This window comes from Chaetodon auriga, chromosome 3, assembly GCF_051107435.1.
Source record: "Chaetodon auriga isolate fChaAug3 chromosome 3, fChaAug3.hap1, whole genome shotgun sequence".
Classification (NCBI taxonomy): domain Eukaryota; kingdom Metazoa; phylum Chordata; class Actinopteri; order Chaetodontiformes; family Chaetodontidae; genus Chaetodon; species Chaetodon auriga.
Window position 1 is genome coordinate 15,058,265 of NC_135076.1, and position 25,408 is coordinate 15,083,672.

General features: G+C 41.1%; 2 protein-coding genes across 2 annotated transcripts; both read right to left on the reverse strand.

Moving 5' to 3' along the window:
- Positions 1-7,019: 7,019 nt before the first annotated feature.
- Positions 7,020-15,521, reverse strand: LOC143318231 (uncharacterized). Its single transcript, XM_076726321.1, has 9 exons — positions 15,126-15,521; positions 14,262-14,414; positions 13,830-13,935; positions 13,436-13,559; positions 10,412-12,874; positions 9,943-10,111; positions 9,157-9,319; positions 8,911-9,043; positions 7,020-8,448 (listed from the first exon to the last, which is right to left on the reverse strand). Exons 1-9 carry the CDS (start codon positions 15,188-15,190, stop codon positions 8,282-8,284), a joined length of 3,543 nt encoding a protein of 1,180 aa, XP_076582436.1. The 5' UTR covers positions 15,191-15,521; the 3' UTR covers positions 7,020-8,281.
- Positions 15,522-16,663: 1,142 nt separating this feature from the next.
- On the reverse strand, positions 16,664-22,697 carry alpi.2 (alkaline phosphatase, intestinal, tandem duplicate 2). The gene is made up of 11 exons (XM_076725835.1): positions 22,622-22,697; positions 22,053-22,169; positions 20,567-20,682; positions 20,057-20,231; positions 19,655-19,827; positions 19,314-19,439; positions 19,097-19,166; positions 18,400-18,538; positions 17,906-18,096; positions 17,669-17,779; positions 16,664-16,929 (listed from the first exon to the last, which is right to left on the reverse strand). The coding sequence occupies exons 1-11, from the start codon at positions 22,695-22,697 to the stop codon at positions 16,664-16,666; spliced, it is 1,560 nt and encodes a 519-aa protein (XP_076581950.1).
- Between the last annotated feature and the right edge of the window lie 2,711 nt (positions 22,698-25,408).

Sequence of the window (25,408 nt, forward strand, 5' to 3'; positions counted from 1 at the left end):
AATGCATGTTTCAAACCGGTTTTGCTAGTTTTGGTAAATGCTTGCAAATGTTCGGAGGTTTTATGTCCATGTTTCAGTGCATGCACAGCCCTGCCTTCCTCACTTCCTTTCCCCCAATTACTGTAATCAGGCCCATTCTTTCCAGTCCAGCTTGTCAGTCATTCTGTGGGTCTTTGTGTGTGTGTGTGTGTGTGTGTGTTTTCTTGTTGACTGCATATTGTTTGCTAGTAGATTAACAGTGTTTAGATTTCTAAATATCTTGTCAGTGCAGCAAAAGTCCATCTATCATTCTGAGTGTGTTTGCGTGTGTGTGTATGTGTGTGTGTGTGTGTCTGTGTCTGTAATTGCAGGGCAGCAGATAAAGAGGGAGACGCCATTCCAGCTGTGAGGAGACGGAAGAAGTCAACATACACACTCACACTCACACACACACACACACACACACACACACACACACAGCCAGAGGCGCGTGAGCAGGTGAGCATTAAGTCAGGCAGCTAAACAGATCACGTCGCGGTATGATATCTGCAGACAGGCAGACAGAGGAGGCCGGTCTGTACCTGCAGGCAGAGAGCAACAACTCAGAGCACCCTCGCCAGGAATTTCCTCCTCCTCCTGAGAGAGAGACAGACAGAGAGACGGGGGGGGGGGGGGGGGGGGGGGTTAAACTGGGCTTTCCACTGAAGTGTTTTCATGCAAACTGAGAAGTAAAGCCTGATTAGAAAGTTTTCAGTTTTTTTTTTTTTGTTTTTTTTTTCAAATAACTTCAATGTCACAAACTGTTTTAATGTTGACAAGAAGCAGATATTTTTGGTGTTGATTTAGAAAAAAAAAAAAAAAAAAAAATAAGTGAAGACACGTTTGCTAACAAAATAATGAGAGGCCTGTTTTTCTCATGAATAGATTTCAAAAGAGGCTTTGGACATCATTCTGAGTATTTGTCAGTTTATTATCAGACTACCCAGAACTCTGCCACATCTTGCTTCTCCCACATAAAGTACATTAAACACTCAGCACTTTAATGTGTTCAGAGAACTTTCAATATTACCAAAATGAACAGATAATAAAGGATGCTGACATCATAACTCTGTTCATCAGTGTCTTCACATTTAATGCAGCAGGTTGAATATGTAGTATTTTTATTTTTATTTTTATTGAGTGCCACAGCCACGTTTGCAGTGCTGTTTTTCATATTCAACCCATTTTAAGATTAAAAAAAACTTACTTACCACACACAATAATGTGTCTGGTAGTATAATGGCTAAACCTAAGAGGACTGAGAGAAAAAAATACCCACGTGTAGATGGAAAGTAGCACAAAAACGGTGCGCGCCCCCTCCTTTGGTTGGCCACATTCTTAGCCCAACATTCTCCCTTAACCCCGGCTGATGAAAGAATATCCTGTGACATCAAAAAAACGAAAAAGAAAAATGTCCAGGACAGATGCTTCTTTTGTTATTTGGAGTCATTCAATCACCCCCTGTGTGATTTGTCTTTCTGGAATTACTAGGCTGTTTTGACAGGGTCCGCGGTGCTAATTGTGAAATTTTGACAGTGTCTGTTACGCAAACTTGTTCTGCTAGTTTGTGTTTGTTAGCGCTCCTGAGAGCTGCTTTGACGTTTCTCTTTTTTTTCAGGACTTTTATAGCTTCCTCTCACTTGCAGTCTGCTCAGCATATGTGTCCTTTATCTGTGGCGTCCCGTATCACATTCATAGCGATTCCCCTTTGGGTGATGGCCATTGCAGTTGCGGTTTTCTACTGAGCAGCCTCAACTGCTGTTGCTCAAGAGAACCTCAACAGCAGTTACTAAATAAGGGAGCGCTACCAGCTCACGCCTCCTGCATACATTTTCCAAACTGGTCCAGCAGTTTACTCAGCCTTAAAGTCACAGACTGCCTCTCTCCCCTTGTCCTTGCATCGGAGTTGTTTCGGGCAGGTCGTCCAGGCCGTGCGATCACCGTTACTCCTAAGCCGAGTTACTTTCTGTTTGTGTTTTTCAAAGCTCTGTATATTCAACCAGAAGAAAAAAAAACATTTTTAAAAAAGCCTCCTGAAATTTTTACAAGTCACTACTCCCCCCACACAAACTACCACATCCACTTATCTAAAAATGATTCCGTGGTTAAATGTCAGAGCTGTCCATGCCATTAAGGCCAGCATGTTTGAAGGAAGGACACCCATGCCTGCCCTCTCCCTCCTCCCCCTTCTGTCTCTTCTTATTCCACTCTTCTCCTTCCTCTCTCCCCTCAGCTCCCTCCACCCCACCCCCTCCACCCCCAACCCAGGCAGGTTTGAGGGCTGATGTGCAGACCTTGTCATTCAGATTAGGGCCACATTGTCAGCTCAGGGCCCTTCTCTCTCTAGTCGCACGTCCCGGATCTTTCTTCCTACTGTCACCCTCGTCCTGCGGCCAGAGAAGACCTTATAAAGCAACATTCCTTCTCATCCACTTCTGTCAATTCCAACACTGTCACTCAAATCACTGTTCGGGAGAGTGGAGAGGGGCCCAGTTAGCGGTGTCCCTTGCAGCAAAGACTGTGCTTTTTGGTCTGAGCTTGGGTGACGTGTCAGCAGCTAGCAAACTGTTTTTTGATTGAGGTATTTTGAGTTGTGTTTTTAACCGACGAGCTTTTCAGAGAAATACATTAAGTGAGATACACAGGAAATGACAACGTAGAAGCAGCTGTTGCGATCCAAAGGAGAGAAAAGAAGCAACACACTCATAGTGGTGTTTTAAACTGTGTTGTCTGTGGGAAATGAGTATTTGGCAGGGCATGAGATAACCACCTCATCGTCTTAGTCACTCCTTATCCTGTTCTGTAAAAGAGTAGCACCATATTTATCATCCAACCACATCTTGACTCACCGCCACAGCTTTATTGTCACGTCGCATCTAATTGCTGCAGCAGACATTTGATGTTTGCGCTCCTCGCAAACTGCGCTTTTTGTCTCACTATGAGCAACAATGATTCAGCAGTATGTAATGAAACCCTTCGTGCAAGATGGCGGACAGTTCCTTTACTGGTATTAGAGCAAGAAGGAAAAAAAAAAAATCGCCGCAGTGTGCAGCCACAGCGCCACATCATAGCGAAAACAACAGACGCTATTGATCTGGGTGAGTCGACAGTTTCATACCCGGTGTCTTCCTCACCCTCCACCTTGCATGAAGCCCTCAGGGCATGCTCGTTACTCTCCAGAGGCCAAGGCGCTGTGCTTTAATACGGCATATGACGACGAGCCGCAGCCTCTGCCCAGGTGTTGTGTTTACTAAAACTCACTATGAGTCAGTGAGTTTCAAGATGACTTCCCTCTTTTAACTGCCACTTGCAGTGAACTAAAATGTGCTCCCATAACCTGACACTGTCTTCGGTGTCATGATGACCACGTGTCATAGAGATTAATAGCGCGTACAGCCACAGTTGCGTACAGAGGTGCTTCTTTTTTTTTACATGAGCTGTGAGGAAAGCACAGGGGACAGAAGTGCTTTTAATAAGAAATCTAGTAATGAATCGCATTTCATATCTCTGCATGTTCGTTCCTTCGTATTAATCCTTTTTCCTGTCTCTTGTCCTCAGGCAACAGTATGTGAATGCCCAACACTAGATGCAAAGCAGAATTAGCTGTTCTTGACGTATGCATGTGTACACAGTATCAGCAGGTCTTATGATTTTGAAAACTCTAGTATTAAGACCACTGATGTTCATGGATAGAGACCATAGACGTTTGTAGTTATCTGATGAGCCTGGATGGAAAGGATAACGTCATCGGAGTATGTTAAAACACTCATGACTTTTTCAGTGTCCTTCCCGCTCAGAGAATGTAAGTGGGTGAGAGTTAGAAGCCTCTCCGCCCACAGAGAAGACTTGCTCCCTCTGCATCTCTAAGCAGACTGTCATCCCTGGTCACCATCAGGTCTGTGCTCGCCCCAGTGAACATTCAACGCTGTCGGTGAGTTTGAGCTAAATTGAAAAAACCATCGACCGTTGATTGTACCCTGTGGCCAGCCTTTGTCACTCAGTGTCTCAAAAACGATTGAAAAAAAGAGGTAAAACCTGAGCAGAAACCTGCACACAGGCACGGCCAATGACTCCTTGAGCAATCGCACGAAGAGCACTGCTCCTAGCCTCCACAAACAAACAAACAAACAAATACTTCAGCTTCCAAACCACAGCAAAGGTCACAATCAACATTCATTGCTGTCGGTGGGTTTAACTGTGTGGAAGAGCTCACTGAACGATGAATGCAACTGTGTCCCAGATTTCATCTGAACGTCAAAAGGAATAGCGTCCCGATATGCTGATGATGGCATTATTTATTTCTCCGCCTGTCTCTTCGCCCCCCCACCAACAACAGGCACACACAGGCAGTGTGAACTGACAGGCAGTTCAGATTGCATCTCGATCACGCTTGCCGGGGCGGAGGGGTCCGAGTGTGGCTGCAGCAGCAGCAGCAGCAGATGAAGAAGAACAAAGATGTAAGAGATAGATGGAAGAAAATGACCTTTAAAGAAAAATATACAGAGTATGTGGCTTGCATTGCAGCTGGAGTCTGGTGAATGATTTAGTTGTTGTAAAGGTTCTTGATGTTAAATATGAACGGATGCATTCCAACAGGGTAAGTGGCTGGTTTTGGATAAAAAAGTATTTAGACATTAAAAGTCAGAATTTTATAGCTTTATATTATATGAAATAAATACATTTTTTTCTGTCGATCAAACCATGAACCATTAAGTTGCAGGATTTAACAGTGTATTTGTTATAATTCTGCATGCTGTTTCATGTTGTTGTACCAAATAAATTGTCACCAGTTCAGCCCTCTTCGTGTGTGTGTGTCTTTCTTTGTTCCTTTGTTCTTCTTTGGTTTGTTTAGAAGGGATGTCAGAGTGATGAGGTTGGATGTAACACAGTCAAATCCCTGTCCTTTAAACATTCAGGAAATTCATTCATGTAAACACAAGCTGCTGTACATTTAATGGCATTGATCAAAGCAGCACAGCAGTGATCCTCTGCGTCATTAAATCTACTCAATATTCACTGTGCTACTGACTATTGATAGGCTTCTTTTTTTTGTCAGTAACAGTTTTGATCTATCGTTACTTTTTGTATCAGGTGAATGTGGTGCCCCCTACTCACCTCAAATTATACTGTAAGAAACTATTGAACAGCTGCTAAATAAAAAAGCATGTCTCATATATGCATAGGCTCTTTATATTTACAGTTTTTTTTTTTTAATTATTTAGTGGAAAGAAAATGCAACACAAATACTCTAAATTATTTAAATGCTGTAGCCCTATAATTTTTTTTAAAGTAAATTTATTTATTTATTTATTTTGGTTCAACAGAATATTAATCAAATTACTTATATGCAGAGAACAGCAGTTATGATGGAAATGCACGCGCAACCCAACCAGCGCAGTGGAAATACAAAACTTGCAACTAACAATGACAATTTTTTATGACTCAACACACAAACATGGAGAAGAATCCAAACATACTTTTTTTTTTTTTTTTTGACAATGTTAATCTGCCCTCATTATTTGCCTGAATTCACCGAGGCCTCAGTGTAGACTAGCAAACGATGAAATGAGAAGATTCATATTTCCTCACATCATTTTAGGCCAAATAGCATTCATGTCTGTGAAAACCGAAGATAAGGGATGTAATCTAAATAAAATTATTGACAGTTTTAGTCAAAGCCAACAGTAAAATAAAATGTGAGACTGTAAAATTCCAGTAAATCAAATTTCAACATTTTCATGGGACAATACATTTCACACCACGTCTATGCTGTGACCCTTCTTTGTGTGTCAGCTTTTTCCATTACAGTGACACAGGACAGTTTGTTCCCTCATGTTCACCCGCTGGTTGAGTTTGGTTCAGTCTGTAAATGACACAAGTGTGCTGATAAAACACGCATTCGAGATTAGATACCAGCTTACTTTCACAGTCTGCTGGGAGCGTTGTGTGCTTGTTTTTGCAGGCTTCTGTCCTATCTAGTCGGGAAAGTACCTGCACAGTATTTCAATGAAAAACTTAACAGTGCTGATTCTGTATCATAACCACTGCTTGACCAGCAGAAATGAACAACAGTACTGGTGCAATGGCAAAACCCCCCTTTACATGGTAGTTTCATTTATGCACTACATGGGCCACAAGTGTAATTTCCAGTTTTCAAAGTAGCCCTTCAGTATAGCACTGGAGACGTACACTCTCCCCAGTCTTTTAAGCACGCCGCTCGTTTATGACTGCATCTACACAGTTTATCCTGCACAGTTAAGACCATTATCTCAAATTGTAAAATGTGTGTACGGGAGGGCAAATATTTAAGTAAGACACACACTGCTGATCAGTCAAGTCATTTAATGTCTCTGTATGGCGTTTATTGTAAAAACCACATTGATGCTGGTTAAAAAAAAAAAAAAAAAACCATTGGCTAACCACTAGCAAGAGGCTGCAGATCTTTGAAAGTGAGTCATGATAACAGTAAATGGAGACTATTGTTACCAAAAATAGATTTCATTTTAACAAGAAAAAAAAAAATGAACTCATTCTTGCAAAGCAAAAGGTTTTACGGCACACTAAAGCCAAAATCTGACACAACTGAGGAGACTCTCAGTGATTTATACATGAAAATATTAAACTACACTTGTGGAAATGAGTTTTTCCAGTATCTTGTTAAAATAGGGGTATGAGACCTAAAAAGATTAAATAACTGTTTGCAATATTAATACAAAACACTAATTCTAATGACTCATAGAGGATGAGAAGCGATAACTGCAAGAGAGTAACTCTCAACTGAAGAACAAAATTAATGACTTCCTTTGTCCACTAGAGGGACACCAAAGAACAGGACATGAAAGGGACCAGTCATCCAGCTCGGGTTTGTCTTTTGTATTTACATTTACATACATGCAAACTGAAGGAGACAAAAAAAACGAGCAGTAACTGTAGAAATGAATGAGTGAACTTCATGTATCATGTGACAATTGATAAAGGAAACATCGAACACAGATCATGATGCAGGGGCTTTATTTATTCAGCTGTGAAAACCAAAATATGTCTGCATGCCAAAACATGTTATTAGTGGTTTTTACAGTTAATCATCTGTGATTCCTCTTAAAAAATTAATGACAATATTATGATGATCTCATGCTTTTTTTTCAACCTGGGGACTGGGATGTAAAGATATATCTCTCTCTAAAATACAAAACAATGTTTTAAAGTGTCATTATTAATGCCTTTTGGTTGAAATAAAAAATACCTGCAGTGTTTTCCCCTGAGGTCATAATGAATGGCTTTGAAGCTCAGTAGCCTGGACATCGACGTGTAGACCATGAGATAAGACTGTAGGACAACTTTTCAAGAAGAAAGTGACTTCAATTTGGGATTTTTCCCTGACTGATAAAGATCTTGATAAAGACTCATTGCTTTTACTTGTGAACAAAATTATGTAGAGTATGACACCAAATGACAGCTGCAAACCAAACAAACAGTCCATTGTTCTTAACACTGCAAAGCACTGATGCACTACAGACACACCTACGCACATATCTCATTATACTCATACTTCTAAAAAAAAAACGTACATGTACAAACATCTAGAACTATTGGACACTATCATATCATTGGCTTGCCTGCAAAGCATTTTTTTTAACAATAACAAAATGGCACTTTAAGCAAAATAGAAATCAAGTCACGTAAGCAAAAAGAAATCAATGCTAAAGAAAAACGACGCAGCTTCAATATCAACACATTTCTGAAAGTGGAATCTTTAAGTAGACAGTTAAAATGGACAACACTGAAGGTGATCCTAAGTGCAAAGATGTAAAGATCAGCAGAGGATGTCACGTGTTTGACAAACTACATTGCTGACGGACGGAGCAGTTTAGGGGATCTTGATGTTGTAAACTCCACCCAACTATTAAGTGCAACATTGTTTAAAGAAGGAATGCTTTGTACCGAGAACGAGTGGCTTTTCCCCATCTGTGCGCTGCTGTTCATACCCCCCTCCAGTGGGGGTCACTGCTAGGGTTGGGCGATATGGCCCAAAAATAATATCATGATACTTCAGGGCATTTCTGTGAGAATGATATTCTCGACAATATGACGAAACACAGAGTACAACAGTAGCAATGTTGTGCTTCCAGCCAAGCTTCTTGTTCTGCTTAACAGTATGATGTCCTTACGTCAACAAGCGGGAATCCTGGCATTATCACGATATGGTTTTTACAAATGATGCAGATATTATCGTGAAGAATATGGTACGGCACAGCAGCAGTCACTACTGTCTGATGTCTGCTGGTCTGAGCTGTCTCTCACCCTCGGCCACGAAGATATGCATGGCCCGGTAGAGCAGGTGGACGCCCAGCTCCCGTTTCCTCTTCGCCTGCCAGTTGGACACCATGCCGTAAAAATCCCCTCGCTTCTGATTGGTGAGCATTCTCAAACCTGGGATATTTGGAGAATTAAGTAGGTTACTGACATGCTGTGCTGGTGTAAGATCAATGCTTGACGCAAAACGTGCCACATGCTGTCCATTAAGGCAGCATTTAAGGAGCAAAGTCGACTCAGTCTGTCAAATAGCTACTGTATGATCTTTCTGCTCATCCCATTGACTGAATTTATAGCAAATTCAAGTGACAAACCTACTTTCTTTTCCTCATTATGGGATAAAATATCAATAATGCAAGCTGTCGAAGGAATTCCTTTGAGTGGGCACATGAATTTAACAAATGAAATTTAGGTATTGACCCCATTTCTTCTCCTGCAGAGGCCCCTAATGTTGCTCCTCACAACTGCATCGCTCTCCTGCATAACTGTTTCAATATATAAAGGTTTCAGAGCCTAATACAAAGCAGATGGGTGTAAATGAGTGTCAATCCAAAGGGTCAGTGTTTGCTACGCACTCACCGATGGCCTCCACCATGCAGGCCTCTCTCGTGAACGCCTCTACTGGAATGACATTCTGGAAACAATGCAGAGAGATGACGCCCTGCTCGGCGTTCCACACCTGAAGGATGTGCTGCACCTTGGGGCACAATTTCTGTCGCACCAGAGAGAAAGAGATAGCATTTGATTTTTACATCTAATTTATCTAAATTAAGTTAGAGTTAAAAAAAAAAAAAAAAAAAGACTGATCACTGTGCACTGCCTTACCTTGGAGGTCTTGTCTCCTTTGTAGTACTCTAAAGCCTCATACAGGTGGCTGTACGGCCGAGAGCGTTTTCCTTTGCCCACGTAAAATATAGCATGGATAAACGTCTGGAAACACTCCTGTTGAGTCATGGTGTGACTGCGGAATGGGAGGTTTTTCGTCACTCTGGGAGAGAAGAAAAACAAAGATCCATGTAATTATATTTCGAGGGTGAAAGGTGCTTATTTTACAGAGGTGTGGGTAGTTGACAGTTGAAACAAGTCAGCCTTAAAGATACACTGGTTAATGCTGAGACCACATTAATCTATCAAATCAGGCAGTGAACTTGTTTTGTTTGTGTAGTTTTAGCTCTGTTTACTTTATAAGAAGTGATATTATAATGGAGTCAAATGGATTCAAAATGAAAATACAAGGAGATTAGAGTATGCCACTCTCTTTACTGAGACACTGTGCCAAATGTTTTGTTTGAGTTTTCAATTTGATCATCCCATAAATGACTGCCAGCAAACGTGGCTGCTTCCTCTGATTGGTGGAAAGTATCCCAATGCACATTCCAAAACGACAAATCAACATGGATGATGGCTGATAATGTCTGCTTTTCATACACAGCATTGTCTCCTCTCGTAATTACAATCAGTGGATTCATTGTAGAGGTGATTTTCATGCAAAATAAGAATGACATTGTTTCATCGTGTTTGTCCAGTCCATATCATCCTCCCTGAGAGAATTTGCCTCACTGCCCAGAAGAAAGCAAGGAAAAACACAAATCAACATGACAGACAGCAGACCTTGGGTCGAGCAGCAGGTAGTTGAAGCTGGACTTGATGACGCCCTCCCTCCACTTTCTGTTTTCGTCTGGTCGGTCAAACTGCTGGCTAAAAGCCTGCTCGTCAGCGTGGCAACCAGACAGCTCGAAGGTCCGCAGGGCCCGACACAATTCTGGACTATAACCTGAATCTACACGAATAAAATAAGAATGAATGGTCTACTGTGTCAACGACAGGAATGAGAAGCTAAATTATGTAGTACATATAATATAAAATTGTATTCATTCTAATAATGTTTCTTTAAAGTGAATTTACAGTCAAATAAAGGCCAGAAATATTTCACTACCTCACAGGACAAACATACATTTAAATAGGAAGATAATTATGAATTCACTATTTTCAAAAACTATTTTAATAAATACTATCATTGCCTGATCACAGCTCAAGCTAGCTAAGAAAGTAATAAAGAATTATAAATTAAAAGTGTTACCTGTTTGTGGCTGGTCTAACTGCTTCCGGTGATGTGTTTGGGAGTTTGACTCCTCCAACAGGCGGTGCAGCCTTCGCATGTAGGTGGGCCTGGTGCGGCTGCTGATAGGGCCCGGGCTCTCCCCCAGCTCTAGTAGCCTCGATCTCAGCTCCTTGTCAGTCATCCCTTTGGTCTCCAGCAACAAATTGTGCTCCTCGTGTTCCTCCTTGTGTAGCGCCTTCTCGGGTTTCTGGTTCTCCTTTCCTCTGTTCTTCATCATGTCAGTCCGCATGGAGCTCCAGTCATAAAGAATGGTCTCCTCGCTGCTGCTACTACTCATGCTGGAGCTGAGTGAGGTATTTGCCATAGGGGGAACGTGGGTCTCAATCAGCTTGTGGCCCTGTTCCATATCAGTGTAGAGGTACTCCACCGGTTCGTCCAGATCCTGAATGAATGGACGCCCTCCAGGGGTGTAAGACAGTCTGGCCAGGTGTTGCGGCCTGTGGCAGCTCGACAGCCGGCTCATGCTGTACCTGGGGGTGCATCCAGTGCCTGGAGTGCAAGGAGGGTCAGAGTCTTTACTGGACTTCCTCGGGGAGAAATAGCTGGAGCTGGATGACGATGACACAGAGTCTGGCTGAGAGCTACAGTCGTCCGTGATCCAGACATCATTGTTTTTTAGGCTGTCTGGTTTGTCCTTATCAGGGGCTTCATTTACGTTTCTCTTTGTTGTTGCCTCATCTGTACTTGTCAGATCATCGGTCAGAAACTCTCTGCCTTCAGCAAGATCATGGTCTTGCATAGCTTTTATAACCTCTGCAAGGTTTCTTTCATAAGCATCCATTGAAGAGTCCTGGTTTCGCTCCAGTAGAACTGTGTCAGACAAAGTTTGTGATTCAGCAGCGGAGTCAGTCACACCCTTGGAGAGGATGAGTGTGTCTGCTTGGCTATTGCTAACACTTGATCTGAGGGTGCTGGATTGTGTGTCCTGGCAATCAGCAGGCAAGGAGTCTCCTGTGCTACTTCCTAAATAGGATGGCGTATAACAAGGAGCGTGTAGTGATTTGTAAAAGTCTTCATCGCTCTGACATCTGGGCGTCTGGCGGCGTGTTCGAACGGGTGTAAGGAGGGTTTCCTCAAACAGAGAAGATGTGTAGAGGAGGCTGTCCGGGGTTCTGCTTGTTCTCAGTGAGCAGCGACTCAACCTTGAACGAGTCCTGCCTGTTACAAAAGGACTTGGTGGGAATGGAAGGTTGAAGTTGTCCTGTAATGCTTCAGATGCATCATCCACTGGCTGATCGAGGCCACCTTCACTTAAAGTGTCCACAGCAGGACCTCTACAAGCCTCAAATCCATCATTGTTTGTGTGTTTTATTTCAGACTGGGCCAGTTTATCATGCATACCTGGTAAAGTCTCTATATTTTGGGGATTTGAATCTATCTGAGGTTCTATTTGAAGAGGTGCAAGATTTGCATCTTGTCTTGTAAACTCAGAATCAGACTCTGTGGAAATCTGAATCTTTTTGTCTGATTCAGCCCCAGCAGAAACCTCCTCTACCGCTGGGCGTAAAAGACGTGTGGGGTGTAGAGAAGCATCCAGAGCGCTGGTGTAATGATCACTCTCACAGCTACTGTAGTGATCACTACCACTCCCACTCCCACTGCTACTGCTGCCAACACGGAAAGCGGCTGGCTGCTCAGGCGCTTTCACCTGAGCCTCTTTGGCATGTTCAGCCTCCTGTTCATCATCGCTCTCTTCCAAAACACGGTGACTGAGGACTGTTTTCTCCATGTCCTCTTCTGTGCTCTCACTGCTGTCCCTCAAAAAAACATAAACGTGATCTGGCGATGTGACGTCGATGCCCTGCGTGTTAAAAACGGTGGCCATGCGTTCTGAATCCAGGAAGTCAGAGTACTCAGACAGGTCAAAAGGTAAGCTGCTGGTGCACCGGCTGCCGTCAACAGCAGGCTGCTGTTTGGGAGATTCAGGACTAAAAACAGGGAAATATTCATCTACTTCTCTGAAGCTCACACTCTTACGGCTCACTCGCCTGGGAGGGCATGATGGGAGGGTGTCTCTTCTGGAGGGGGAGACTCTGCCATCACTTACAGCAGCATGTCCATTTGCATTTGTTGTGAACACACCATCATATGTACATATATCATCCTCCTTAAGAATCGACATTGCAGCTGCAGGTCCGAATGCAGACATGCGAGTGCTCGACAGCATGGAGGGTCCTTCAGATGCCCAGCGTGAGGAGGGATTGTTCCAGTGATGCTTCTTAGTATCCATATCAGAAAGTCTGTTATCTGATATTCCTCTGCAGCCTGGCCTTCCATTAATGTTGGACATGTTGAAAAATGACGAGCGCCTTGTGCTGCTCAATGGGGCTTCACCTATGTCGCTTATCAAAGAAGAGTGGGAACTGAAGCTGGTGTCTGATTCAGGATAGCTGGAAATGTCTGTTTGGTCTGAATACACAGCTGTGGAGAAAAAAAACGAGACACATAAATCAACAGAGGTTCTATAAACGTGAATTATTACCAGTCGCTAGCCAAATTCTAGAAAAAAAAAATGTTGCTGCAGTTCATTGCATCTGGCCTTTATACACTTCGAGACAGTTTGGAAGATAATCTGCCTTGTATATAGTGAGTATATTTATCTTCTGCCTTGGCTCCTTACTTTTTAACATTCAGGATCAAACTGGTAGAGTCTCCACGGCAAGATATTCTGTCAGATATCTGTGTTTGTTCAAATGTTAAGGGAATTGGCAAGTGATCACTATAATAACTGTGATATTACTATAATATGACAATCTGCTTGCCACCAAGAAAGATGTTAAAAACTGGACTGGCTGAATAAATAGTAAAGTAATATAGTGGAGCTCCATGGCATGTCTAACACTACTGGGTAAGCATTGTTTTCCAGTTATGAAATAAAAGAAACAGGACAAAGTAACTCTGCATTCAAGCAGTATTTTACAGCATCAAGTTTTTCATGTGAACCAAAACAACAAAGCAAAGCCTTAAAAGAGACTTTCTTACAGTATTGGAATTGAGGCAAGTCGTCATCCTCTGTGTCCAGTGAGCTGCGCTGGTACTCCTGAAGGAGCTGAGCACATTTTCGATTCTCCTGCTGCTCTGCAAGCTGCGCCGGTGTATTTCCTTCCTACATAAATAAAGAACAGAACGGGTATAAACCAAACTGAAACAAACATTTAAAGTCACACATTAGTAGATATCTTGCTACAGCTTGGATATTTTCTGTGTATTAATTAAGCTGTAACACAGAGCTATCACAAGAACTGTATAGTGCTTGTTAAGAACAGGTTATGCTAAATGCACCTATGTATGTTTGACTATGAGCTGATTCTCAATGTCCTGCTCAGTTGTCCAAAACTTGGCCTATGTGATTAATAAAGCTGCAAGCAATTCTTACATGATCTTTAATGTTTGAGTTCCCTCCATTAATCAAGAGCAGCTTCAGATTTTGGTAACATCCCCACAGCGCAGCAATGTGAAGAGGAGTCAGGCCATCTGCTGACCTGGGAGAAATACAAGAAAACACAACTGTACATCACATCTCATAAGAAAATCTTAAATTAACCCCGACAGTGTCTGGTGTCTACAACTGACCATATTTTTAAATAAATAGATGGATATCAGAGAGAACATAATGCAGAAAGTCACCGCAGGCTGTTTATGATGTGGAGGCTCAAAAACCTAGAGAACCACCATATACACTTAGTGAAGGTGTGTTTGTCAAACCAATCAAAAGATATTTAACAATCATTTTACAGAAATGTGTTCTATACATATACAGGTGGAAAATGTGAAGAGGAAAATGATCTAACTGTATTTTTAACCACACCTGATATTGGGGTCTGCTCCATGTTGCAGCAACATTTTCAAGCAGCGTGTGTTCTTCTCTGTCTCTCTGCCAACAGCCAAGTGTACTGCAGCCACCCCTTTACAGCCCACCAGGTTAGGAGACGCACCCTGTGACAGGAGCAGCTCCACAGATCTGCCACAGAAGAGAGAACTGTTACAGTCTGACATCCACTGTAGCATCAAGTTTTACTGTATTGAAAACAAGAGCATGATGTCATGTACAGGCTGCAGTCAGGATGAGGAGTGGACAAACAGCATAATCACTCATGCAATAGCTCTGTATGTACTAAGCAATTTGGTAGATGTTTAGTATTTGTTGAGACTGTGTTAGTTCAACTCAAGAATATTTGCTGAGGCTGTAGATGCTGGTGTCTTTTGGTCGATACTGCAGAAGGTCTGCTTATTGATTGATCATGGAAATAAGTGCATTTCAAGAAGCTAGCTGTATATCGATAAAACAGTGAATGGCCACAGTCAGGTCTCCATGTTTAGCTGAACTTCTAAATGATGCGGACAGATGATGTGTAAATCAGCAGCCTTAGTGAACATTATAGATTCAAGGCAATGTTGTATCGCAAAGGGTAAAAACACTGAAAGGTCAAGGGGATTATAAGTCTTACACAAACCTCACTGTTAAAGGGAACAACGACAAAACAATGATGATCGACCATGAGCACACACTTAAATTGAAGGTAAAGTGATTAGTAAGGACTGGAAAAAGACTCAATGTACTTCCACTATTGTATCAAGAAAGCTACATGCAAAAATGTAGGTCAGAGCTGCCGCATCTAATCCACAAAGGGCATGTCGGGACAAAACAAGGAGAAGGGGGACTGAGCATCACCTTGGTTCTCCATCGCTCACAGCTTCACACAGTTGACTTTCGAGCCCGCTTGTCTTTTGATCCATGGCCGACGTATTCCGTTCAAAAATTATATATTGGCATTTTCTGAACTAGGTCATATGGACATGGACAACTTTTAATTGAGGCTAGCTAACGCTGCTAAGCTAACAGCGACAGAGAGCCTCCACAAACCTCCGCACTGCGCGCACATGTCAAACTACATTTTTATGTACAGTTAGCCAACGGTCGGTGTGTATTATCCGTGGGTTTGTTCCATAAAGATGTCAGCTATTTCCAAATTGTAGAGACCAGCGCTTTATCCACGTAGTCTTTGTTTTCGAGGAGCCGCACGACTATTTTGATTTCCCTCCAAGCAGACAAACCCTTCTCCCCTTTGCTGGCAGCAGGCGGAAGTCCCACCCACAGATGTTACTGATTGGACAATGTTTGCGTTGCACCCAATCAGGTGAGATCTTAGTTGAGAGGCAGGTGCACGTTTTAAGTTTCAATCGATACACAGAGCCAGTTTGTGTATCTCTGTGGTACATGTCAGCTGGCGCTGCCTAAAGTTTGAATAAAAGATGTGTGGTCTTCTGTTAAAGAATGATTCCGCTGTTCAGTATCATGAAGCCTGACCTCACTGAAACGGTTTAGCCTAATTTACAGTCAGAAAAACACATTGCAATCCTCTAGTCAGTCTCACTCTATAATAGCTGTTTAAGAAATTCATACATACAAATCCTGCATACAAATGATGTAACACTCGAGTGATTGCGAGCTAGATTCTGCAAAGAAATGCTTCATGATTTGGGCTATATGCTCTATATGCTATATATATATTTATTCATTTTTTCTGTTTATCACATGCTAAATTCCTTGACTCGTGTTTTAATTGCAAATTTGTTGAAAAATTATATTTTAGTAACAAGACACTGACAAGGCACTTAAATACTCACAGTTAGCATAATAATGACTAGAGTGACTAAATGACTAAAGTCCGGTTTTGTTTTTGTTTTTTTCTTTTAAAAAAATATGCATTTTGGTCATGTAAAGAGGCTTGAACAGAGATACAGCAAAGGTCCTATTCTTTCAAGAAGAATAACTGGGATGAAATTAACTGGGATGGAGGCAAAGGAAAGGTTTCGCAAGAACAAATGAAAATAAAGTGGAAATGTGAGTCAGTAAAAAGGCTATGAGAGGCTCCACAAAGATGAAGAAAATGACAGCACATGACATCTCGGATCATGAGAAAAGTGTTAAGCAATTATCATTTTTATTCAAAATATTAAAAAAAAATTACACCCATATTTTCTTATAAATAAACTACATTAAGCATCACTCATCACTCTCTGCAATAACATTAATGCGTTTCACATCTGAACAAACAATTACTGAAAATAGCAGTGATCTCAAAGTTGTGCAACTATACAGCTTTTAAATTCTACACTGAAAGTGTGAAGAATAATTCATTTTTAACCAGGGGGTCAGATAGCACAGTTATTCCAAGATCAGGACGAATTCTCTTACAGGCTGTCATCTCAGGCTGAGCAGAAGAAGAAGAGAAGGAGGCTCATCAGGAGGAGCAGCAGGCTGGGGTGGATGGATCCAGCGTGGTCAGGCAGGTTGCAGTCCACGTAGGGATCCAGACAGGCAGCATAAGCCATGACGTGGGCAATGTAGTTCTGCTCCTGGACCCCGTGGAAAAGCTGTGCCATGGGACCTTTGGCAAAGATAGCTACATCCTCTATGCCGTGAGTCTCCGAATCAAGAGGGACAGCAGCTTGCTGAAGGTAATCATTACCCGCTGAGGAAGAATGGGATAAAGGAGCATTATTAGCTATATCAGGGATTTCTGGCATGTAGAAAAATAACAAACCTACAGTTTGTACATATAGAGGTTGTGTTGAGGTCGACAATATGAAATCCAATTCAGCTAAATGGCAAACAATTCAAATCTTGACACAATAGAATAGTTTAAACTTTATATAGAATTCACTGCAGAGCTAATATATGACTGCATTATGTCGTAGACAGTCTTTACAGTAAATTAAAGTAAATTACACCAAGATTTAAAGAAGGTCTGACTTATTGATTAGATTATCTGACACGTATGATGATACTGTTGTAGTCTTTTTATACAATGCACAGTATATGTATGTTATAATCTTCTTATAATATAATAACAGTTGGTATTAAAGAAGTCATCTGTTTTCAGTTGTGGCTGGAAGAAAAATATTAATGACATCTGCTGTGATACAAAAGGTTTTGCAAATTATCTTTATATTTGCAAAAATTTTGTTGATAAAGGTGTTTTGTTTTCAATAAAATGTTAATTGCTTGGAGCTATAGCATTTTTTTTAACATGAGAGAGCAGGTGGGGGTTCAACGTCTTGCTCAAAGTCAGTTTCTGTGACATTCATGTGATACTGAGCACCGAGATTTAGTTCTTCATTGTCCCTCTACAGCAGGTATACTGTTACGCCACAAGATGGAGCTACTATATCACTTGGTCTTCTCAAGAAAGATTTGAAATATACACGTACATGAAATACTGGCATTCACATCTGGGCGGCTTCCATTGACGTATCCTGGTCCATTTCCATACAGAGCAGTGGTGAAGTGCTTCTTGTCTTCAGATAGCGTGCGAGCCACCCCTGCAAATCACAGGACGAATCAGTATCTAAAGACTGGCTCAAATTTGGAGCAAAAGATTATGTTCACTTTTTATTATAAGACGTCCCTCAGCGCAGCTCTTATCAACTTCTGTGAGTGCATTTTACCCAGTGGAGAGTTTCCCCTTTGAGAGTATCCTCCAAAGGAAAAGACATGGGAGTGGTCAGCAGTGACCACAGACAGGGTGTCCAGCTCGCTGGTGAGTTCAGCTGCTCGCCCGATTGCCCGGTCAAACTCAACAGCCTCATACAGAGCTTTTTTGGCCATCCCACCATGGTGAGCATGATCAATTCTTCCACTTAAAGTCCAAAAGAAAGTATTCGACAAATCAGCAAAAGTATTATATCCTTCATATTAGTATTTGTCTATTTTTTCTAACAACTCCATATTTTTATTTACAACTCCATATTTCCACTATTGTCAGGTGAGATCTCGAAGGTGTTGAAATGACCTGATGTTGAATTAAATAACCACTTAAATTAGATTTTGAGCTTTCAGTGGTTTGAAGTTAATGTCTGAATTTATAACAATCCATTTAAGGTGTGAAAGGGACAGATTAATGCAGACTACATGATCGTTTGTCCACAGAAAACCAACACACTTATCTTCAACAAAGAGGTAAAATCCTTTGGGGTTCTTGCTGAGAATGTGAATTGCTTTCTCCACCATCTCTGTCAGGGAGGGGTCCATCTTTGCATCACGATCCAACTCGTAGCGGCAGTCTTTGGGCTCAAAGAGACCTACGTGCAGAGAGAGACAGCAGGCCTCAGTTTAAAGATGCTGCCATGCACTTTGAATTGAGCTGGCAGTGTTAACGCAATGATGTGATTAAAAGTACGCAATTTCACTTTTTCACTTTGCAAAGCAAAAACATAGGAAAAAAAAAAATACCCCTGTTATCACTCTAAATTGAGGCTGAAAAAATCTCCTCCTTTTTGATTGAGACCCTGTTGGATTCACCCTACTGCACCAGGACTGTTCAGTCACTCATTAATGCACCAAATCTTTAGTCCAAATTGTGACCAATTAATTTTATGTCAATTGACAAATACCTTCAATAAAATCTGGTGACAATAACAGAGGTGCTTACGTATACTTAGCATCTAAGCTAATGATAATTCATACAGGAAAGATCTATTTTAAATGTCATGAGAAGTGCATGGTAAACTGTGAGAATGCAGTTTGTGCGTCTCTGTTGTATTCAGAGTGACAAATGGTTGCTTGGCGACTTTGCCATGTATGTGAGGTCCTTGTCCTTGTACCACATGAGCAGCACCTGGTGAGTTTAACAGTCTTACCCATCAGGAAGTTTGTGTTTCTAGGATTGACTTTATCGAAGTCAGCTTTGTTCCAAACGTATACAGCATTCTGTAGGAAATTAAAAAAACACAAACAAATTCATGTTTCATATTCCTATTCATTTTTTTAAATAACTCATTTCAAAATAGAGGAGAAAATGATGTTCATCCACACTCAAACACAAACCTGACGAGCACACTTTTAAAATCCATTTACCTCTCTGCTTTTCTTCCACTTCTCAACAAGATTTTGTCCATCTTTTCGGGATCCATTGAAGGTTGGATACTCTGGGTCTGGCATGTTTTCTGGAAACATGTACTGACGACCTCCACCAAGAATGACCTGGATCAAGAGACATAGTGACAGTTTATACAGGTCTCATACACTGTACATAAGCTTTTAGCAGATTTGCTAATCCAGACAGAGGCCCCTACGCTGGCCCTTTGATGCACTCTGCATGTGTGTAAAACAATCTCTAAAGAACATCTACAGTACCGGTTGAAAGATTTATCAACACAATTTTGCTGAACCATTAGTTTGTTCATATTAGGGCTTACATCTATCACTGTGTTGTTAATCAGCTGGAAAGCAATGTCACGGCAGCCTTCTTCAGCGGCAGAGGTGGGCATGTCAGAGTCGGCGTACCAGCCTCGGTCAGGAGTGTGAGCGTAGTTTGCACCAGGAGAAGCATGCTGCACCCTGGTTGTAGTGACAATCCCCACTGATTTTCCTAAAAACACAGAGCAGCTTTGGTCATAACCCTTCTGTACTGACTTGGATATACACACTAAAAAAAAAGCTCTTAAAGAGTAAAAGTACAGAGTAATACTGATCTGTCTGAGTAAAAGTCCTAATGGATAACACATCAGCACAGACTAATCTGAACAATACCGGAGCAGCTGTAAGTCCAAGTGAAAGTGAAACCACGATAAAGTAAAACTCTGTGAACCTGAACCTACCTGCCGCCTTAGCCCGATGCAGGACTGATGTGACCTCGTTCCCAAAGGTAGCCTTACAGTTGCCCCTTGGAGTGGAGGCACTGACACCCAGGGTACCGTAGTTGGCCTTCACACCACACAAGTAAGCTGTGGCTGTGCCAGCACTGTCTGGCATCTGCTGGTCCACATTGTACGTCTGCAGGGGCCAATTATAATCACACACGACACAGACAATCAAACCTCAAAATACAGCCTGCTCCTATCAAAATCAAATATGAGAACAGTTATATCAGTATATTGTAATCTTGTTAATGTGTTGTGAAAGTACAAGCAGCTTGATCATGTATTGTGCTTGGCAAATGAAAATGTTATTAAAGTGATTGTGAACAACATGGCAGCTCATATGAGACCTAGTCAGTCTGAGATTATGTTCAGATTTTTAAAGTACTATGACTGCATGTGTGGTATCTTCATTCAGACAGTTTAAATACACATTCCTCTGCAGCAGTCTGAAGGTATGAGTGTGCTGACCTTAGACAGGGCTACGTATGGGAAGGTATCCATAACCAGACTGTTCTCCTCCCCTGATTTCTTTGCCATCTGGCCTTTGAGGATCCGTGCAGCAGTCACTGTCGGTATCCCCATACCTGGAAGCAGGTGGAAGCACACCTGAGTGTTAGATAACATCGACCAGGCAGGCACAGGGCTGCCATTGTGCTCTGTGAACCTCATAAGGCTCAGCTGAGGATGAGAGTTTAAATGGCGGTGAAAGACATCCAAGTTATTTAGAGTCATAACTGATGGACAACACGCAAAGCAAATACAGCAATATTCCATATTTTTTCTCTTCTACAAACATTATTATTCTTTCTCATGTTTCATGAAAATTCCAGGACGTCTTGTCCAAAATTCCTGGTCAGAGTTCGTTCCGTCTTTGGGACTCTGATTCACTCTCCATTGCTGCATATTACAGTTTGAGACTGAACGAAGCGTGGGCTAATTTTGTGTCTGCACTGCTGTCATGTGCGAGGAACTGCATGTAAACCATCATTCTGCCATGGTCATCATCGAATTGACCGTCAGATTAAATGTATCTTATCTTCAAAATGTTGGCGCATTCATCCACCGTCAGTTGCTCAAGTTTATGGTTGAATATCTCATTCCTCCCACAGAAGGTGTTGTCACTGTGTCATTCTCAGTAAGAACGCTGCAATTCGTTTCTATAAACCTGTCACTTATGGGGCGAATCAATATCACTGATAAATTCTTAAATGTGCCGCTGTCAACATGTGTGTGGGTTGGGGCAGCTATAACCATAAATACATAATTCATTTATAAAAGTATGATTAGTCAAGTGGAGATGCCAAATGCTGATCTTGGATCATGGCGTGAACAGAAGGAAGTGAACAGCAGTGCTTACTCAATCAGAGTATGAAGTCCCAGGTCATGGCTAAATGTCAGAATCTGCTGTCATTTAGCCATGAAACTATGACCCCGTTCAGTTTCTTCACACAGGATTTACAGTTAATCAGAACCACTAACAGCCATCCTACCAGATGTTATTATTAAGAGGAGTTGATTTAATAGGCAGCCTAAAAATTCAGCTATGTACCATGGACTTATTTGAACTCTTTGCGGTGGGTTACCTTTTTTTGGTGTTCAGATCAGTTAAGGACATAATAGCTACACATGCAACATAGACTGTGGTTTAGCCTCAGTTCATTTTGTTATACTTGGCTTTCTGAGCAGTGGTACTGCTGGTGATCAGATGTCAACGTTTGGCATTCAACTTTCTAGCCATAAAAACACGTTTTTTGGGGTCACATGGAGCATTGGGTTTGCACTGCTCTCTCTCTCTCTCTCTCTCTCTCTTTCTCTCTCTCTCTCTCTCTCTCAGTGATCTCCACCACAATGTTGATCTCACACTTTCGAGCTCTGCTGGATCGTTCTGAACAAACGAACTGAACTAAAAGGAGAAAATGCAGTACAAAGAAACCACTTGAACTGTGGGACTCACCGTCCCCCAGGAAGAGGATGAGGTTCTTGGCTTTGTGGACATTTCGCTGAACATAAATGGCGGCGTTAAGAGCCTGCATCGCTTTGTTGTTCCAGTAGCTGGCCTGAAGCTCCTCCACTACAAGCAAGAAAAACACAATATGAGAGTGCTATCCACAACCAGAAGTGGCATATTAAATTTACTTTCTTGGTGATGCTTTTCATTTAAATGATTTGCAATATATTCTCATAGAAGAGGCTGATTATGTGAGCTAGCTCCATCGTTGCATTTTTTATGTGTTGTAGAATAAAAAAGGTGGTAAAAAAGCTAATATTTTAAATCAAGTATTTTCTGCAGCATCAGTAGAGTCACCTATTTTCGTCAACACTATCAAAAAAAGCACTGCCACCCGGCTAACAATATTTTGTTCTTGTCACCTGAATTGAATGAAAGTTGATTATGTGCTGCTGTATGTATGTATGGCTGTCTTTGTGCTGTCCTTGAAATCCTGTTGTGTAAGTCTGAAAGTAAGCATTATTAGTTTGTGCAATATTACAAAAACCCAGCAGCGATATGAAACATATCCTTACCCGGAGCAGACAAAGTCCCCTGGATTGAAATGAAAATCAATAATCCAGTAATAATGGCTATATGTTTGCTGGCCATGGCGTTGACTGTAGGTGAATGAAAAAACTGAGGACATGAGCGCTTCTCTGCACTCTGAGGTGCCTTTATAGCTGCAGCTAAGGAGCAAAGGGCACAAAGCTTTTTCAATGTGAGCCAGAGGTTATATACAAGACACACACACACACACAAACACGCACCCACACAACAAAATATTTTTACACAAGTACCTTACTTAAGATATATTTTGAGGTATTTTTACTTTAGTTACTAGCTACTTTACAAATGAAGGTTTTTCCATCAAAACATATGAAAAAATTCATTACAGCTCTAATGAATAGCTGTTTAATCATGCGAAAGAAAATTAATTGACAGCTGTTTTGATAGTTACTTAATGCTTTGTTCATGCAAAACATCTGGTTTATAAATGTGGGGATCTGCTTTTACTTTTGATTAGTTTCATTATTTTTACTAATTCTGAGGATATTGTTTGGACAAAAGCTTTGTGAGGGTGTCGCTTTAGGCTGTGGGTAATTTTGTCAGCATTTTTTCACTTTTTCCATAAACAATCAATCAATTAGTGGAGAATACTTTTATAGTAACTTGTAAGTAATAGTAATATCATTCTAGAATATATGATAGTAAAGCAGTCACAGGGGACATTTCTCTGCATTGAGTACTTTTACTTTCAGTACTTTAAGTACATTTTCACAATGCAGGACTTGTAAGAGTATTTTTACAGTGTGATATCACACACACGCATACACACAGACATGCAGACAAGAGCAAAGTATTAAGTACTAAGTATTGAAAGAAGATAAGAAAGGAATAACTTTTCTTCCGGTTTATGACGATACTGTAGAATCCAAATGTTCTCAGTTAGCTGCTGGGACAGATACATTCATTATTTTGAAGTGTGTTTGGTTGAGCAATACGTTTAAAATTACATAAGAAAATGTGCATGAGGTTTATTAATCATTGATCTAAACTGTGATTTAATGAATCAGTTATTTGTTTTTGTTTTTGTCTTGTTATCCAAAACACTATCTGGTGAATGTTAACCAGAAGCGGATTTAGCAATTAATGTCTAATAGCCACAATAAATCATCATTTAATGATGATGATTACATTGTTTTACGGTGCCTTATTGCAATTTTGCAAATCTCTGCAGCTAATATTTAAACAGGCCAGAATTCAGCCACCCCGTTGTTAAAATGGTTTTATAACAGAACAACCATTTATTAGCATTTGTGGTGGAATTAATTGATAACATGTGAGTCATGTGTGTGTACACAGGTCGGTCCTTTTCAGCGGTGTGGTTAACAGCCCTCAGCTCTCCTACACTGACCGGCCTTGTGGTTCAGACAGACCATCACAAGGTCACATAGTTTCTTTGTCAGCATCAGCACTTGGACGTGCTACAGCAAAGGGTTTTGTGAACCGAGCAAAACCTCTAAAAGGCAAAATTGACTGACCATGGACAAATAAATCTAAGTTTACATTCATCCACAACAGAATCACTGAAGTATACGATAATGGAGCAATAATGTATTTCACTGTTGCAAGGATCCCCACAATGAAACTTGAATTTCTCCAAAGGACAACAGCATAGATCAATGTTTCCCAACCTTTTTGAGCCAAGGCACATATTTTACATTAGAAAAATCACAAGGCACACCACCAAACAAAAGTATGGCACAAAAAGTATATTTATTGAAATATAATGAAAATCTAGTCTCAATTTACTCAATTTACTAACCCAGTGTGAAACCTGGGCCTGTTTAGTTGAACACAAGGCTGATATTCTTACAGGAGTTGAAGAAAGACACACAGGAAGATTTCACCTGATTGGTGCTCTAAGCCGGCGGACCGGCATAGAAACGAATAAAAGCAAATTACCAAAAATACAACTCAATATACCGGTCTGTGGCCCGCTGGTTGGGGACCGCTGTTCTCAGCCTTAGAGCACCAATCAGGTGAAATTGGATAGTCTTCCACGGCACACCTGATGATTTCTCACGGCACACTTATCTGTCGCGGCACATTAGGAAAGACTGCCATAGATTTTGCTATAACTGGGTATGCTTTCCTCAATGTTGCTGCAGTGTGACATAGTTACAGAGAGGTCACGACCCTGAATTAACGAACTGATGTAAAAATTGTTCTTCTTGATCTACATTTTCCGTTTCCCTCTCCACTTCTGTTTCCTACCTATTCTGTTGATGCCATACCTGATTGCTTTGTGCATGTTCATGTGGCAATTTTTTTATGTTTCCAGGGTTTCCAGTGCATGTGTGTTAGTACATCTCCATGTGTGCTTGCATGACATAGTACACTACAATTGTACTTTAACTGATCCCACTACAATGAGATGATTCCCTTGTGTCAAATGCTTGCATTGATTAAGACGTAGAGGCTAAATTCTTGTTTTTTTTATGCATACATTAGACCTAACTGTGCCAAGCTCTCTTCAGTTTTTTTCTTAAATGTTTTTTTCTATAAGAAGCAGCAAACCCTAGATCAGCTACTATCAGCTGCTTGTTAGGAAATCTTCCTGAAGTCCGTGAAATGCCCATCAAAAGGTGTTCACTGCTATCAAATGACATAGAGGATATAGTCACGAAGAAAAGTGATGTTTTTCATCCATATTTAAGTAACATTTGCAAAAAAAACAGTATAAAAATACATTGACAATATTTGCTTACAAAATACATTCATGTACACTCCAAATAGATTACATATCAAGTGATAGA

Excerpts from the sequence above, each read along its gene's own strand:
- LOC143318231 (XM_076726321.1), bottom strand. The coding sequence starts at position 15,190 with ATGGATCAAAAGACAAGCGGGCTCGAAAGTCAACTGTGTGAAGCTGTG. Across the intron at positions 9,044-9,156 it reads AAGGAGACAAGACCTCCAAG|AAATTGTGCCCCAAGGTGCA; the intron begins GTAAGGCAGTGC and ends CTGGTGCGACAG. Across the intron at positions 8,449-8,910 it reads CTGCATGGTGGAGGCCATCG|GTTTGAGAATGCTCACCAAT; the intron begins GTGAGTGCGTAG and ends CAAATATCCCAG.
- alpi.2 (XM_076725835.1), bottom strand. The coding sequence starts at position 22,697 with ATGGCCAGCAAACATATAGCCATTATTACTGGATTATTGATTTTCATT. Across the intron at positions 20,683-22,052 it reads CATCCTCTTCCTGGGGGACG|GTATGGGGATACCGACAGTG; the intron begins GTGAGTCCCACA and ends ACCTGCTTCCAG. Across the intron at positions 19,167-19,313 it reads AGTGGAAGAAAAGCAGAGAG|AATGCTGTATACGTTTGGAA; the intron begins GTAAATGGATTT and ends AATTTCCTACAG.